The following is a 17,070-nucleotide window of genomic DNA, read 5'->3' as shown; positions in this document are numbered from 1 at the left end:
GTCGTGAACGCCAGCTAGCGCACAAATACAATAACGCCCAAAATTATCACATAAGACATGTGGAGACATACGTGTGGCTTCTGACTTTGTTTTTATTGATTAATATTACATGTTAGGCGTTTACCTTTAATAATTATTATTATATACAAATATAACTATCACATAATAAATGTGATGGGAGTTTACCCAAACACTGGCTACGATCTAGTGTTTTGTGCGTTCGATCATGTTTGTGTTGTGTTAACAGTTCTTAAGAAACCCGAATTATGTCCATCACATCACTCAACTTCATTTAATAACCATATGCCTGTTAGGCAGAAGATTATAGTTGTTAAAAACATTATATTGTGGTTTTAATATCGACCAATGATATATATATATATATAAACGATTATTATATACGAAATGTACAAATTTTGGGTCCGAAATGGTAAAAAAATATATGTGGGCGCTTCGTCTTCCGTACCCAATGACTAAGTATCCACTTAGTGGATACTAGTAAAGTAATTACTAGTTTAGTGGATTCCACTAAATTTAGTACCGAGGCCCCCCCGGTACGGAAGGCGGCCATGGCTGCCCTCAGTACATGTTGGGTACACATTAAAGTTGCGTTACACTACGGGGGGGTGTTCTGCTAGAGTATAATGGACCTTATGAATCTTTCAAGAGTTCTCAAGAGGTGTACAGGTTGTTCGCAGGTGTGTAACATAATGTCGGGAAGCATGTGGTTATATAAAGGAATTTTTACAAGGGGGGAAATGAGGATTTTTATTCCCCTGAATATTGCCATCTTCGGCCATCGGCTTAAAGCCTAATTTTCAAGAGAGAAACATAAAGTGTTTACAAATACATATTTGTAAATTTTCTAACAACAACAACAGAATTAAAAGTAAGTTGATAAAATTTGTTTGAAGTAAAAAGCCAGTCAATAATTTTTTGTGAGACAGAAATATAGTGTAAAAGATGGTTTAGACGGAATGATAACAGAGCGAGAAATATTGTTGACCGCGAGTGTTTGTTTTGAACCCGGCATCAACATGAAGCTGGACGACGCCGCGTGCTTCTCTACCTCAGCCTCACACAAGAGAAAATGTGAATTTGACTGCGAGGACCGGCGAGCGGTAAGCGCTGAGCGCCCTCCACACCCTGAGCTCGCGAGCCAGGGCGAGCTAGGAGTGTCTCTCTCATATTTGGTGGGTGTAAGAGGGAGTGGGTCAGCCATAGCCAGCAGGAAGGCGACGGCCAGGAGCCGCCGCGTGTCTTCCTAACCACACAAAGAACACCTGTCGCTACACCTGCTTTTACGCCTCGTTTCCGCACGCAAACGCGTTCTCGCACCGTGAAAACAGTGTCAAGTATTTCATGTTCGGTGTTTGGAGACCTGTGGGTGGTGGTATATATATTCTTTTGGCAGTGTGCCGCGTGGTGGACCAAGGTCAGCTGGGCCCCTTGGAGCCAGGTCCGGGCCCCTCGTGTCGTTCACTCCGCCTTACAACAATGTCATTCTTGTTTAAACTATGTGTTGTTAGGCTAGGCTGGGTATATTTACATTAGGTTGGGTTATGATATGTAGGTATGGTAGGTTTTATTATCCATAGAATGAATGGTTTTGAGGCAAAGTGACCAGTGTCTGCTGAGTGTGAGGCCCCGGGTCCCATTAAATCCTGCGAAGGTGTTTTGAACATCGTTTATTTGCTAAATTTGAAAACTATATCCTTATATTGAGCTTGGTTAGGTCCGTAATATCCAAAAATTGTCACAGACTTAAAACTGCTCTCGCCCGTCTCATGCGCATTATAAACCAAAATTTGTGTTTTTGTTAGGCTAAGCTAAGTTAGGGTAGGCTAAGCTAGGCAAGGTAAGATTAGCCCAGGCTGGGATAGGTTAGGTTCAGTATGGTATAAAATGTAGCAGAAAACTGCATATTAGTTTGTTATGGTGCATATAAATGTTATGGTAATATATAACTTATGTATATATCATAATAATAACACCAAGAACACTGTTTGGTTGATCTAAGAATATAATTTATGTGTATATATATGAACCCCATATTTTTTAGAATAGCGATGTTCTACACATTTAACTATATAAATTACACACTATTGAATAATATTACTGCAAAAAACTAGATTTAAAACCATTCATAGACACTGAAATAATTATGTCAAAATGTATTTGGCAGCGAGTGTTGCCCCTGCAATACTTGCGGTCGGCCCCTAGGCTGACCCTGGGTTTTTGTTCTGTTTATAAAAACTCAACACGTGATCTTTGTGGCTCATTATGATGCACAAAAATGTGAATAGTTATATATAACATGTGTATATAGTATAATAACAGCAAACACACACACTGTTGTTGTTGTTTTAGATTCAGCTACTCGGAACAAAAGTTCCAAGTAGCATGGGCTATGGTGAGCCTGTAGTGGAATTACCTGGCACAAGAGCGGGGGTGTGGCAAAAACATCGATTGATTGATCTTAGAATATAATACAGTACAGTACTCGATTGATTGATCTTAGAATATAATACAGTACAGTACTGTATACGTGTCACCATATATGAGCTACATAATTTTGAGCATAGCGATGTTCCACACATTGAACCACTGTATATAAATTCCACAAATTACACACTTGAATAATATTACAGCAAAAAAACAGAGAAGAAATGAATAAAGATTCATTGAAATAATGCTAAAAAATTATATTCGCGGCAACTGCTGCCCCACGGTTAGCGTGGTCGAGCGTGTCCGAGCCTACTCACTCTTTAGTTGATTGACAGTTGAGAGGCAGGACCAAAGAGCCAGAGCTCAACCCCTGCAAGCACAACTAGGTGAGTACACCTATGTGAGTACTCAGCACCCATAAATTGCTCAAATTTTTAGCTCCATCAAAACCAAAGTATGTCACATACAATATTTTATTTTAGTTGATCAGAGACCGCATTTTAACAATATAAGAAGACAAAATCATTTTTGTTTGGTGCACAACGGGGGTGTCATATTATAATGTGGCGCAGTACAGTAGTTAAAGACAATTGTATGGTAATTCATATACAGCATAACTGCATTTTACTACCATTTCCATCTAAATATATAGGTATTGCTGTTCTGTCATTTGCTATTTATTTAATATTCTTTGCATCAATCTCAAGAATTCTACCCAAATCCTGGACTGAGGGCAGACTTGTCTTTTGGTTACTTGATTTACAAAGACTTTCAACTCATGGTGCTAAGTAACCAATTAAGGCAAAATATCTAGATTATTTGCAAGTCTGGTTTGGGTATGGAATGACTTAATCTAAATTTTGGAGGTGCCACTGTGGGTGTATGGTCAAATTGTACACAAACATTTTGACAAAGTTTATTTTCTATTGGTTAAATCTGAAAGTATCATTAGGCTAGGCTGTCTTTACTTGCTACTGCTACCAGACACAGTCTTGGCAAAAAATTATCAAAGTTACTATGAAAACAAAAATGTTATTAAGAAAATGTTTCACTAATGGCATGGCACTGTGGTATAACATTAAGGTAGAGAGCATGTGACCTGGCCGAGTCTACCTGGGGCAGACAGTGATGTAGGCCGCCACTGTGGTATAACATTAAGGTAGAGAGCATGTGACCTGGCCGAGTCTACCTGGGGCAGACAGTGATGTAGGCCGCCAGGTGGAAAACAAATCCCTAAAGTTTAGCAGGAAGTTACAGTCTGTACATATAGTTTTTAAGAAATTTGTATTTGTTTTAATAATAGATGTTTGTTGACCAGACCACACACTAGAAGGTGAAGGGATGACGACGTTTTGGTCAACATACTGGTCTGGTCAACATACTTTAGCCACGTTATTGTGATTCATCGCCTGCATATTAGATGTTTCTTTACTTTTTACTGCAATGAATTGTTTTAACATAGTTCTTTGGTTATTCTATACAACACAGATCATAGTCCCCTCATTCCCCAGACAGTCCTTTCCAACTCTTCCCTATCTTTCCCGGCACCCTCTACTCCAAAACCAGCCACCCCAACACCTTCCATATCTCCAGCCCTGAGCCAGTGCTGCATGGGATTAATGGAATGGCCCAATGCCTGTCTTTGGTATTGAGCAAAATCTCTGGTTATTTGAATGGCTATTTGGATATGACGAAGTTTTGCCAGAAAAATATCCGGTCGCAATTTTCATCAGATAATGGTCAGGGAGGTTTCCCATGACCATTGTCGGGGATAATGAATTTACCAGGAGGCCTGGTTGGGGACCAGTCTGCGGGGATGTTGAACCCCGAAATCATCGCAAAGTAAGATAACCCAAATAGTACTGTATTGGGATCGGCAGGCTTTGGGTAAGCAAGCTCGTACAGTATATTGTATAGAGAACTGTGCTATAATCTGTCCACTGATTAGTCTAGGATGATATATATGATTCATACAGTAGTTCATTATTGGAGGACATATTAAAGTGGTTGTAAATATTATACTGATAGTGCCCTAAAACAGGAACATACTGTATATGTAATCATACATTTGCTATTTACAATATGTATAGTAATTTCAAAGCAGGCAAAGGTATTATTACTGTTGAGCTGTAATTGGTTAAGTGCAGCCTAGTTTGATTCTCAAGTTGTATGAAAGTTAACCAAAACATATTCTAATCTAGTAATCAGTTGCACATTAAAGTTTTTATGTTTTACAGAAAAGACCATTGGTGCAACCAAGGGTAATGATTGATATCGATGTTCTACAAGCACGAGTGCAACAAGGTCGCGTTGCCACTCAGGTGGGTGCAATTTTATGTTGTGTTTTCTTGTTAACATAAGTTAATTAATGTTTAAATTAATGTTTTAAATAAAAATAGCGTGCTATACAGTATTTATATTGTGTTTCCTTGGCTGTTGTATTTGAACTCGCTGAGGTTATGGTAAAGTCACTAGTTACAGTACTGAGCTCTTAAGAAAATTATTGACATTCGTGGTTCAACCTGTCCTCTTAAAAAAATTTTAACGTTGCTTTTGGCCGTTTGCCCGTATGGCCGAAAATGGACGTAATTTGAAAAAGATTTTTTTTTTTTTTTTTTTCAACAACAGTAAATTAACCCTTACACTGACTGCTCAGGGGTCCTTGGGACATTTACACCCCTGTGCACAAGAAAAAAAAAATTCAAAATTTTTTTTTTCGTCTTCTAAACATGTTAATTTGTGTCCCGAGCACGGAAAAAATAAAAAAAAATCGTAGGTGACATATTTTGGGCGCAATTGACCGAGGAAGTCTGGCAAAAAGTGGGCGTTGACAGAGCGGTCGTCAGACCCGGTCAGCGTCACCCGCGCTGACAGATGGGAGTTGCCACAAAGATATTATTACCTAATCGTTTCAATGTCTCCGATTGATTTTTTCTTAGTTTTTTTGCAGTAATATTATTCAATAGTGTGTATTGTAATATATTTATATAATAAAAGTGGTGAATAATCGCTATACTCAAAAGTATGATGTGCATATTAGTGATTCAATTATTATGTTTATAAAACAATAAACAAATAGTTTTGCTGCTATTACACTCTATACACAGGTTATATATAAGTATCTGCATGTTTTGGTCACCATAACGAACCACTAAGTTGGTATTGAGAGTCGAAAAGCAACGAAGAGTTACCGCCACACACCAGCCAGCCACTCGCTGCCACTCCCTCAACACACGCACTAAACTTTCTCCCCCAACAATACCATTTGTGGTGTTATTACACTATATACAGATGTTATATATAAGTATGTATATATTTTGTTCACCACAACTGTACAGCTAAGCTGATATAGTTAGTTCAGGCACTAAGAGTCGTCGCTATACACAGATGGCGGCTGGCGGCTCCCTCACTCTTTCAAGGTCACACGCACTAAACTTTCTCCCCCAACAATACCTTTTGCAGTGTTATTACCCTATATACACATATTATATATAAATATCTACATGTTTTATGCACCGTAACTGTACACCTAAGCTTGTAGTGCGCCCAAAGAGCATAGTGGCCACCCTCTAAACAGCTAGACAAATCGTGCAGACGACGTCACCTCCGTCACCCATATGGCTCTTCCCAGCATAATCCTTTTGCTGTTATTACACTAATACACACATTATATATAAGTATCTACATTTGTGTTCACCATAGAGAACCACTGACCTGGTATGGTGAATGCAAACAATAACAACTAGCCACACAGTCAGTAAACGATGCTGTCTCCCTCCATCTCTCAGCATCACTCCTCCCACAGCGCAAATTATTACAACAATCCTGCTATTATCACAACCCTGGTTATTTATATCATAGTCATGGGTCATCTGTAATATTGTCATCGCTAAATAATAACAATTATATATTTATTTTGACATTTTTCAGCGATGCTGTGGTCACAAGCTGAACAGCAATGCTGTTCGCTCATGCTGCGTGCGCCGGCCTTGGTTGCTCCAACAGTACTGTGCCTCTCACACCTGAGAATATTGCCCACGATTTTTTTTTTAAATGGCATCTGTTTACAAGAGCCCTGAGGAAGCTACTGTGAACCCCGTGTAGCCGCGGGCCATTTGAATCAGGCCTGGCACCCTATGGCGTATATATACGCCATGCGCACCATGGGACATGTTACTCAGGGCGTATATATACGCCATGCGCAGTTTAAGGGTTAAGGGTCCTCTGATAGGTTAGGTGGGCAGGAAATTCTCATAAAGTTTCAAAACATTATGAAAAACCTTAATTGAAAGCTTCCTCTCTTAACCTTACCGCGTAAGCCGGACGACTCAAACAAAACAGAACAGTACGTCACTTTTGTGAGTCGATTTTATTTCAAATTACGTCCAAATTTGGCCATAGCGCGCATACGAGCCAAAAGTGACGTTATTTTTAAGAGGGCGGGTTGCGTGGTTGGCTTAAATATGGTTATTGGTTTTCCATTGGTGGGCTTTTGCCAATTCATTATTATTTTTGCCAATCCATTCGTTGTTTTTGTCAATTCTTTTGTTATTTATGCCAATTTATTGCTTTTGCCAATTTATTGGAATCTGTGGTTGGGTGTAAACTGTTAGATGATACTGTAGAGGTATGGGAGTGGATTTGGGAACCAGATGATGTCTTTGCCAGGGGTTTAAAAGAATGTAAAGGTGAGAAGTGAGTCAACCAAAGTAGTAGTAGTAGGCATCCATCAGTCTCAGGAGACTATGGAGTTGCGCTCTGGTGTCGGCCTGGTCTGGAGTGGCCTCACCAGGGTGCAAAGCCAGGGTAGGTTGATTTGGGGGAGAAGCTGTTACCCAGGCAGCAGGTCCCTCCTCTCCACGGCGCTGAAAGTTCCCAATGGAAAGGCTTACACCAATACGATTGGTTCCCGATAGAATCCGATACCAAAGTACGGTATCGGATTCTATGGAACAAATTACCAGGTCTCATAATAATCACTTGTCTCAAAATGTAGGATAGACATGCAGTATACTGTGCATGAACGAGTTTGGGTCAATATAAATAGGAGTTGCTTTGTACTTTGTTATAATAAGCCTTCTGCAGTTTCCTTTATTCATAAGTTCTTATATATTCAGTTTTTGGACAACACATGTTATGAATATAAAGGGGAAGAGACGTTCTATAAAATGATGCCAGAGTGGAAGCTGTACCTGCAGTATTCGCCAAGGTATTAACAAAGATACAAAAATGTTAAAAATTATGGGTCATACTCGAGTGCTTGTGTATACAGACCAAAACATGCCACCTGTTTGTAAAGGAATTATGCTAGTATAACCATATATATTATGATTATGTTATGCCTCCCTCCATTGCAATGTTATTGGGCAACACTCCTCGAATAACATAATGTACCTGGTTCCCAAAGTGTCTTAGATACCTGTTAAGAGGCTAATTTCTTGGGTGTTATAATCTGATATTGCTGAACATGATGACAGGGTGGCATCTGGACACCCAGGATCAGTGACTTATTTCTTGGGAACCACTGACTCTTATGGTCTGATATTGATGTGCAAAGGGAGCCGGTCGGCCGAGCGGACAGCACGCTGGACTTGTGATCCTGTGGTCCCGGGTTCGATCCCGGGCGCCGGTGAGAAACAATGGGCAGAGTTTCTTTCACCCTATGCCCCTGTTACCTAGCAGTAAAATAGGTACCTGGGTGTTAGTCAGCTGTCACGGGCTGCTTCCTGGGGGTGGAGGCCTGGTTGAGGACCGGGCCGCGGGGACACTAAAGCCCCGAAATCATCTCAATTTAACATCTCAAGGTATGTTCGACATGAGTTTAGGTCAAATTTCATCCAATACTGTACAGTATTTCATTTTTTTCTACACTTGGGTACAGAAGCAGATGATTTTTACTCCTGTTAGCAGGAGTCAGAAACTTTCTTAGCATTTGAGTATCTGGTGGAAGTAGGAAATATTGGTTCAGGAAAACAATCCAGGGGTTAGAAGGCTGGCATTCTAAAGGGGAAATATGAGGCATTAGAAGAATTTCTATCACACACAGAAATGTTGGGAAGCACTTGACAAAGTTTCTTTCTTTCCATAGGGAGGACACTGAAAAATATATGATTAACTGATGATGATTAACCATGAGTGTAATGGTGGAAAATGTTTAAGTGTTAATATATAGAATAATTACCAGAGGGGCAAGGAATGAATACCTTAGAGAAGAAAAGCAAACAGTTTGAGAATGATAAAGTTTCTACAGCAAAGTCCCAAAGATGCTGCTCTACAGCCCTCAGGATAAGGGAGGTCACATGTTCAGAAATTAACAAGAATAGTGTTTGGAACTCAACTAAACTGACCCCTTAAATTTGTCTGTCAAAAGATAAAATGTTTTATAAAAACCATGCTCAAAATCATGCAAAAACTGAATGTTATAAAATTAACCCTTCGGCTTCACATCATATGATGGTGTACCTAAATATGCTCACACTGTGCAGCCCATCGTATGAAGTAGTAGGGAACTACCTAAGATGTAAAAGTCTTGCACATACATGGGGTTCACAGTTGCTTCCTCAGGCCGTCAGTAACACTCCCCCATTTTGACAAAAAAGTCCCGAGCCCATCACTTTCCTTCTAGGGCCTTAGTAAGAAAATGAGGAGCATGTCTGGCCACATCACATCCTCTAACCCCTCTTCAATTTACTGTTTAATTGTTTTGGTAGTTACTCCATAATTTCTTGTATGTTTTCCAGTAGAAAAATGTGGTGGTACGTTATTATTAATAAACATGCTTCGTCTTATCTACATATATTAATGCCTTGCGTTTATTGCAGATGTTAAGCCGACGCAATAATCATGCCATTATGTATCCGGTGAACTGTGACCCTATTGATGGGGTGTCGCCTAACATCCATGCCATGCAGGTTAATCGCACCTATTGTCACCGTTGTCTTCAAGGAGAGCCGGTGCGTTTATGGATTTTATTGATTCTCATTTGAAGTCATTATTTTTTTTTTAATGTGATAATGAGGATTTACATTTAATTACATAGTCTTCCTAGTTTAATACCTTCTTTTGATAACTATTTATTTACAGTTATTGATTAAATTTATAATATGTTACATTCTAGAAAGATATTCTGGTACAGTTCAGAGAACTATTTGATCAATCCATATATTTTGATGTCTTGCTATAATTGAGGGCTTCTTTGAGGTGGCGACATTGTTGGATGTCCCTTAGCCCTTTAACACTTTGGCGTGCCCCGCCCGCCACCCCTCAACTGTGCGATTTGGGTCCCAGAGTTTCACGGGAGCGCGTGTTAATTCTGAAAAGTGTATACTCTCTTCAACTTTGTCACCTTAATTCTCGTCCTACGAGATTAAATTTGGTATCATTGTGTTCGCAACAGAATTCTCTACAGCACTAAATGCATATAAACTCCAAAAGCCCGGCTAATTACCCGCAGCAAACAGAGAAAGTGCGAACGAGTTACCCTGGAGCGCGCAAAAGCGATAAAATGTGTTCACTCTTTTCACTCTGGTCACCTAAATTTTTGTCCTAGGTCTTTCATTTTGGTATCAATAGGTTCGCAGTAGGATTCTCTAGAGGAACATTAGCATATAAAATAAAAAACCTGGTCACGCTCCACCCGCCGACGATTTGAAGACGGGCCACGCGTTAACCGCAAGTGAGCGCCCAGATGCCTTCCAACTACACTCCCAATTCCTACCCACAAATGTTTAGTATTTAGTATTTTAGTATATGTAGTATTATAGTTTAGTATTTTTTGTGTAGTAGTTGTACATCACATAAGCATTGTAGATAGCCATTTGCACAAAATAGATGGTCATTTTCTTCGTCCATTTGTGAGTTTTCCTTATGAAGTGATAATATTTGATCATTTGGTCAAAGTGATCAACACCTTTCATGTTTGTATTGTAGTCACAGATTGCATTCGGCCTGCTGACAGTTACGAAACAGTCCCCCCAAAATCGGATAAAAACCTGATTTTTGGCAATTATTTTAGTGGATGACGCAATGCTGCGTCATCCCTGAGATTACCGACAGTAAACGGATGACGCAATGCTGCGTCATGCCCGGTCTAAAGTGTTAATTAATATACTGTACCTGTGTGTGTGTCCCCTGGATATTTAGAAAGAGATGCTTGCAGTGTCGGGCCAAGAATCATAATCTGTGGCATTGCAATCACTATGTGCACCAACTAGCATTTGCAAGTACTATGAGACAGTGGACTCTGCAGTGCTTGCAATATTACTGTAAGAAAAAAATTGTACATTTGGAAAATGGAAGAACCATAATTTTTGTACCTGAACTATTTGGTATGTACTAAACAAGAGTGACACAATGCAGAAATTGACAACAATTCAATTGGAGAAAGTCAATTGGAGAATTATGTGCTATTCATAATTGCTATCCGAGTACTGATGTCCTCACTCCCAGAAGGGGTACCCACGATTTGTTCCAAGATGGCCTGTGAGGAAGTGGATGTGAGCCCTGTGCACAGGGCTCACACATTAATACCCCCTGTGTATACCAAAGGAATTAATTGTTTTAATAGGTGCTAAATATATACACACACACACACACACACACACACACACACACACACACACACACACACACACAAAATAAAAACACTTGATAATGGAAAAAAAATTGAATAGGTTTTGATTCGTAAAGATCTGGGTAAATACTGGTTTGGAAACTGCTGTTGATTTATGAAACAGATTACTATGTAATACAGAGCACCACTTGGTTTCCGAACCCCTTGGGGACGAGACCCGTCGGTTAACATGTAAGTTCGTATACGAGAAATGGAGGAAAAAATAAAAAAAATAATGTGAAAAAAATCTAAGGGAAAAAATCGACAGGTTCATAGCGTAAATGCGTGACCGTATTTTGTTTGTACTCACCAATAATTGAAGTCCTGATCCTCTTATGTTGATGATCGATGTTGATGAAGCATAGTTATTTACATGGAAGAGGTGGTGGTGGATGTTGATGGTGTTGGATTGACTGGGTCAACATGCGATGAGTCAGGTGCAGGTGATGCAATGCGAGCTTTCTTGGAAGCCATTGCAAAAGACTCTGTAATTGACATTTGTTTCATTCCCTTGGCTCTTGTTTTTAAAAACTTCATATACATATTGTACAGACTCATCATGTCCTTAGTTTCAAACTCGCTGTAACTCGTGTCCATAAATCCCAGAATGTATTCAAAATTTTGCTGAACTTTTTCCATATCAAATTTTTCCTTTAACGTTTCTTCATCCTCTTCCTCTTCCTCTTCCTCTCCATCTTCTTCACTGCACTCGTCTGGCTTTTTTGCTGTACATACTAATTCTATAATTTCATCATTAGTCATGTTTCGATTGTTTGGGGCTGCTTCATCAAAATCTATCCATCTATCTATGTCATCTTCGATTGTTTCAGTCACCAGTTCTGCTCTAATCTCAGGGGACTTAATCCCCTTGACATAGGCTAGGAGTTCCTCTCTTAATTTTTTCTTCTCGCTAACTTTCTTCACCGCAAATCCTTCAAAATCTGCCTCGTCATCTTCCTCAGGAAACAGACTTGACGCGGGCCAAAGTTTTTTCCAACCATTTCTTAGTGTTGTCTGCTTTACCTCATCCCACGCACTAGCAATAGTCCAGATAGCTGACTTTATTGTGAAGACTTTATAAAAGTCCTTAAGTGTTCCAAGCTGATTGTTAAGACGTCTGGCAAACATCCTCTTGTAGTGGTGTTTAAGGTTCTTAATTATTCCTTGATCCATGGGTTGGATCACTGAGGTTGTATTGGGTGGCAAGAACGTTCCAATAATATTGCCATTTATAAGCTCATCACCTCGTGGATGCGTTGAACTGTTATCTAGCAGCAGCACAACTTTGCTGTTTTGCGGGAGACCAACACTTTTCAGGTGCTCCTTCACCTCGGGTACAAAGTTCTTATTAAACCACTCGACAAATATTACTCGAGACATCCACGCACTTGGCTGGTCCTTATAAATCACAGGGAGGCACCTGGCTGACTTTAAAGCCCTGGGGTTTTTACTAATTCCAATCACAAGTAACTTTAATTTGTGCGTGCCAGCTGCATTTGCACAGCACAACAAAGAAATTCTCTGTTTGTTCTGTTTATAACCACCTGAAGGATCGTCCTCACCACTATGAGCCATCGTTTCTGTGGGAAGCATACGCCAGTACAAACCTGTCTCATCAGCATTATAAATTTGCTCTGGAGATAAATTTTGTTCCTGCACCATCTCCGCAAATTTACTCACATACTCATCAGCACCAACAATATCAGCAGATTGTCTTTCACCATGCACTTTAATAAACCTAATGCCATGACGGGTTTTAAAACTTCTGAGCCAACCATCACTGTATACACACTTTTGAGTAATTTTCATTGCTTGGTGAAATTCACGCGCCTTTTCCACGAGGAGCCAGCCTGCCACTGGCTTCTTCGTCACCTCACGTCTCTGTCTGTACCACTCCCACACTGCGTTATCAACACTCTCCACTTTTGCTTTACTTACTACCTTTCTATTTCGTATTGCTTTATCACTTTCACTTCTAGAGAAATAGTCAAAAATGATAGGTTTAGCCTTAAGAAGATCAAAAACAGTACTTTTACTAATGCCATACTCAGCGCACACGACACTTCTCGGGACACCGCTTTCCACCTTCTTAATTATTTCAACTTTCTTTTCAAATGTCATCACTGACCTCTTTCTTTTACGTAACCCGCTTGTAGATGCTTTCACTGACACAATGCGTGCATTTGGAGCCGACATGGTGCACGGATGTTCCTTGATTGTGCTGATATGTAAAACAAAGTCACGGAATGAACACTCCAGTCTCGTGACAAATTCAAACAATGGGAACAATAGGCCGTGAGTCTGTGACGTCACAGGGTAGGCGGCGGCGCCCGACACGGTCAGTGAGCAAACTAAACCATCACCCACCCCCCCCACCCACCCACCACGGGCCGGCACGACGCTTGGCTGACCGCTTCCTTACCCGAGCCTGCCTGCCTGCCTCCTTCCCAGCCTGCCTGCCTGCCTGTCTGCCTGTGCCTGTCTGCCTGTGCCTGCCAGCCTGTGCCTGCCAGCCTGTGCCTGCCAGCTTGCCTTTCCCTCCCTAATTCTCACTACTTCCGTCCCTTCCTGCCTACCTCCTAGCATCTCTCCCTACCTCCCCCTCCCTCTTAGCATCTCTCCCTACCTCCCCCTCCCTCTTAGCATCTCTCCCTACCTCCTAACATCTCTCCCTACCTCCCCCTCCCTCTTAGCATCTCTCCCTACCTCCTAACATCTCTCCCTACCTCCCCCTCCCTCTTAGCATCTCTCCCTACCTCCTAACATCTCTCCCTACCTCCCCCTCCCTCTTAGCATCTCTCCCTACCTCCCCCTCCCTCTTAGTATCTCTCCCTACCTCCCCCTCCCTCTTAGCATCTCTCCCTACCTCCCCCTCCCTCTTAGCATCTCTCCCTACCTCCTAACATCTCTCCCTACCTCCCCCTCCATCCTAGCATCTCTCCCTACCTCCTAACATCTCTCCCTACCTCCCCCTCCCTCTTAGCATCTCTCCCTACCTCCTAACATCTCTCCCTACCTCCCCCTCCCTCTTAGCATCTCTCCCTACCTCCCCCTCCCTCTTAGCATCTCTCCCTACCTCCTAACATCTCTCCCTACCTCCCCCTCCCTCTTAGCATCTCTCCCTACCTCCTAACATCTCTCCCTACCTCCCCCTCCCTCTTAGCATCTCTCCCTACCTCCTAACATCTCTCCCTACCTCCCCCTCCATCCTAGCATCTCTCTCTCCCTCCCTTTCTGACTAATTATCCCCCTCTCTCACTGATTCTCCCCCCCCTCTCATACTGCCTCCCACCTAAGCTCCATCCACCCACCAGTCAGCCATCACTGACGCAATGTGTCCATTTGGAGCCAACATGGTGCACAGATGTTTCTTGATTGTGCAGATATGTAAAACAAAAGCACAGAATGAACATTCCAGCCTTATGGCAATTCAAAATACTGTAATAGGAATAATAGGCCGTGAATCTGTGAAGTCACAGTGGGCACCCTGGACCATCTCCCACCCACCACCACAAGCCGGCGTGACGCTTGGCGGACCCCTTCCTACCCGAACTTTGTTCGGGTAGCATGACTCCCCAACCCCAATCGGGAAACTGGAAGTTTCGGATAACTAAAGTTCGGAAACCAAGTGGTGCTCTGTATACTTTTATAGTTTCCTCTATTGTTTTTATATACAGTATTAATATTGAACTGGTAATGGTAGTGTCTTCTCACAGACATAATAACGTTGGATAAAAAGTTACACTTGTATATTTGTGAAATTTATGTAATGAATTTACACCAAGTCTTTCGCACTCTCCTTAGTGTTTTGTCAAGGTCTGAGTGTGTGACTAGGACGAGACTTACATCTCATCGTTTAATCAACATTGAGACGTTAGACAACGAGATGTAAGTCTTGTCCTAGTCACACACTCAGACCTTGATAACGCACTCAGGAGAGTGCGACAGACTTGGTGTAAATTCTGTACATAAATTTCACAAATACACAAGTCTGGATTTTTTATCCAATATTGAACTGTGTACAGTACTGCATCTTATATACTTTGCTTTATTGTATAACACTAAATTTTATCATGGCATAATCTCGTAATTTGTTAACTGATTTTTTATTTATTGTTTCAGGGTCATTTTCGTCACATCCTTGAAAAGTAGCTGCTGAAGACGCTTTTATTCACGAGTACCTGCCCTAAGTTAAGACGGGGGGGGAACCAGAGAACAACTGAAGGGACTTTGACATACATAGACAAGATAGATAGTTGTGCAATATCGGGAACGTGACAGTGGTGTGAATACAGTATTCAACGTTGGGAAAAAACATCCCAGAGGGATTCTAAACGGGTCTTGTGACAAAGCAAGGTTTTTCGCTTCTGATCTTTGTACAGTATTTACTGTCAGTATTGTCCCTTTATTCAGAGACGATTATCAAAGTTGCATAATTGTTCAGTGTTGCCAGTTTTCTGAAGTTGTATCACAAAATTAGGTTTATGTGAACTAATCAAATTACTGATATGAAAACCCCATTTTTTGCTTATAATATTGTGTACAGTATATCTGCATACATTTCTGCTGGTGCATTAATTTATTTCACATGGCTGCTATAAGTTTAGGTTGAGTTTCCTCTCAAATATTAATGAATATATAATTTCTTGAGATGTGGATTATATAAGTTGATGTTTAATGTAATCTTTCATGTTTATTTTCTCCTAACCTATAACCATATACCATATTGTTAAGTGTAGAAGCACTTTTAATATGTTAGCATTGTGACTGATCTGAGGTTTACGTGACAAATGTAGCAAATGTGAGAAATGCAAGAGTTTGATTTATCAATACTGTATAGAGGTCTTGTTATACAAAATGCGAAACCTCTGCCTAGAGGGTATTATCTGGCATATATATAACACTTTAATGCGATAGTTCGTGGAGACTCATTTTTATTTTATTTTTGTTTTGTGTAGCATTGAATGGGTTAGGGTTGGGCATTTGTAATTACCCAAAATTACAAAATTTGTTATACAAATGAGTGAATCTAATTAACTAGTCTATTATTAACTGTTCTTGTCTGCTTAATAAAAAAAGGCAATTAATGTTAGAGGTTTTTGTGTGTGAGGTATTGTTGTTGTAGTTTAGTTGAGGTAGTTCTTAATGTACCTCTTAGATTAGTTGAGGTAGTTCTTAATGTACCTCTTAGATTAGTTGAAGTAGTTCTTAATGTACCGCTTAGATTAGTTGAGGTAGTTCTTAATGTACCTCTTAGATTAGTTGAGGTAGTACTAGGCTAACCACATAGATTTTGTTAGATTTGTACAAAAAATAGCATTTGACATGAAGTGTAAGAATTTATTTGGGAAGAGCTCAAAATGAATGTGAATCCCTTACCCTGACCCTTTCTGCATGACTAGGCTAAGTTGCAATATTTGGTTCACAAAGATATTGGTGCATGTGCCCAGTCAGCCTTCTAAGGTACAAAATCTACATGCCATTTTTTAAACCTGTAACGGATCACAATTACATTTCTCAAATAAATAGTTCAGCTGCATATAAATACTGATATATATTTTTTATCCTTTTGATACACCCAGCTCTGTCTGACTATGAATGTGTTAAATGTTAATTCATTGATGCATAGTAATTCTCAAAATAGGATCATAAATGAGACCCGTTTTCACAAGCAATTCTCAACTGCAAGAAACTCTTGCATTAAAGTGCCCTAACCAAACAAAACCAGAGGACCTATGGACAGAAAATGGAACACTACAGTATGTCAGTTTTTGCAAGCTGTTACCATTTTCTTGTACATCAGTTTTTGGCCTTGGGTAAAGTATACGTCAAAATGCAATGTGCTATAACGATAACGGGTTGCATAAAGATGGATAAATATGATAAGTCGGATACTGTACTAATGGCTTTATAATACCTTCTTCTACCATCTCTGACTTACTGCCACCACAAGCACATACAACATTTACAACAACTAGCACATACCACCACCATATATAACAACTACCACA

The 17,070-nt window shown here is 40.4% G+C and overlaps 1 protein-coding gene across 1 annotated transcript; it reads left to right on the top strand.

Moving 5' to 3' along the window:
* Positions 1-962: 962 nt before the first annotated feature.
* LOC123772471 (uncharacterized) lies at positions 963-16,604 on the top strand. The gene is made up of 4 exons (XM_045765674.2): positions 963-1,121; positions 4,686-4,769; positions 9,270-9,401; positions 15,182-16,604. The coding sequence occupies exons 1-4, from the start codon at positions 978-980 to the stop codon at positions 15,209-15,211; spliced, it is 390 nt and encodes a 129-aa protein (XP_045621630.1). The 5' UTR covers positions 963-977; the 3' UTR covers positions 15,212-16,604.
* The last annotated feature ends 466 nt before the right edge of the window (positions 16,605-17,070 follow it).

The sequence above is a fragment of the Procambarus clarkii genome, chromosome 14, assembly GCF_040958095.1.
Source record: "Procambarus clarkii isolate CNS0578487 chromosome 14, FALCON_Pclarkii_2.0, whole genome shotgun sequence".
Lineage (NCBI taxonomy): Eukaryota > Metazoa > Arthropoda > Malacostraca > Decapoda > Cambaridae > Procambarus > Procambarus clarkii.
Note: the sequence above shows the minus strand (reverse complement) of the source record. Positions and strands in the feature narration are given on the sequence as shown.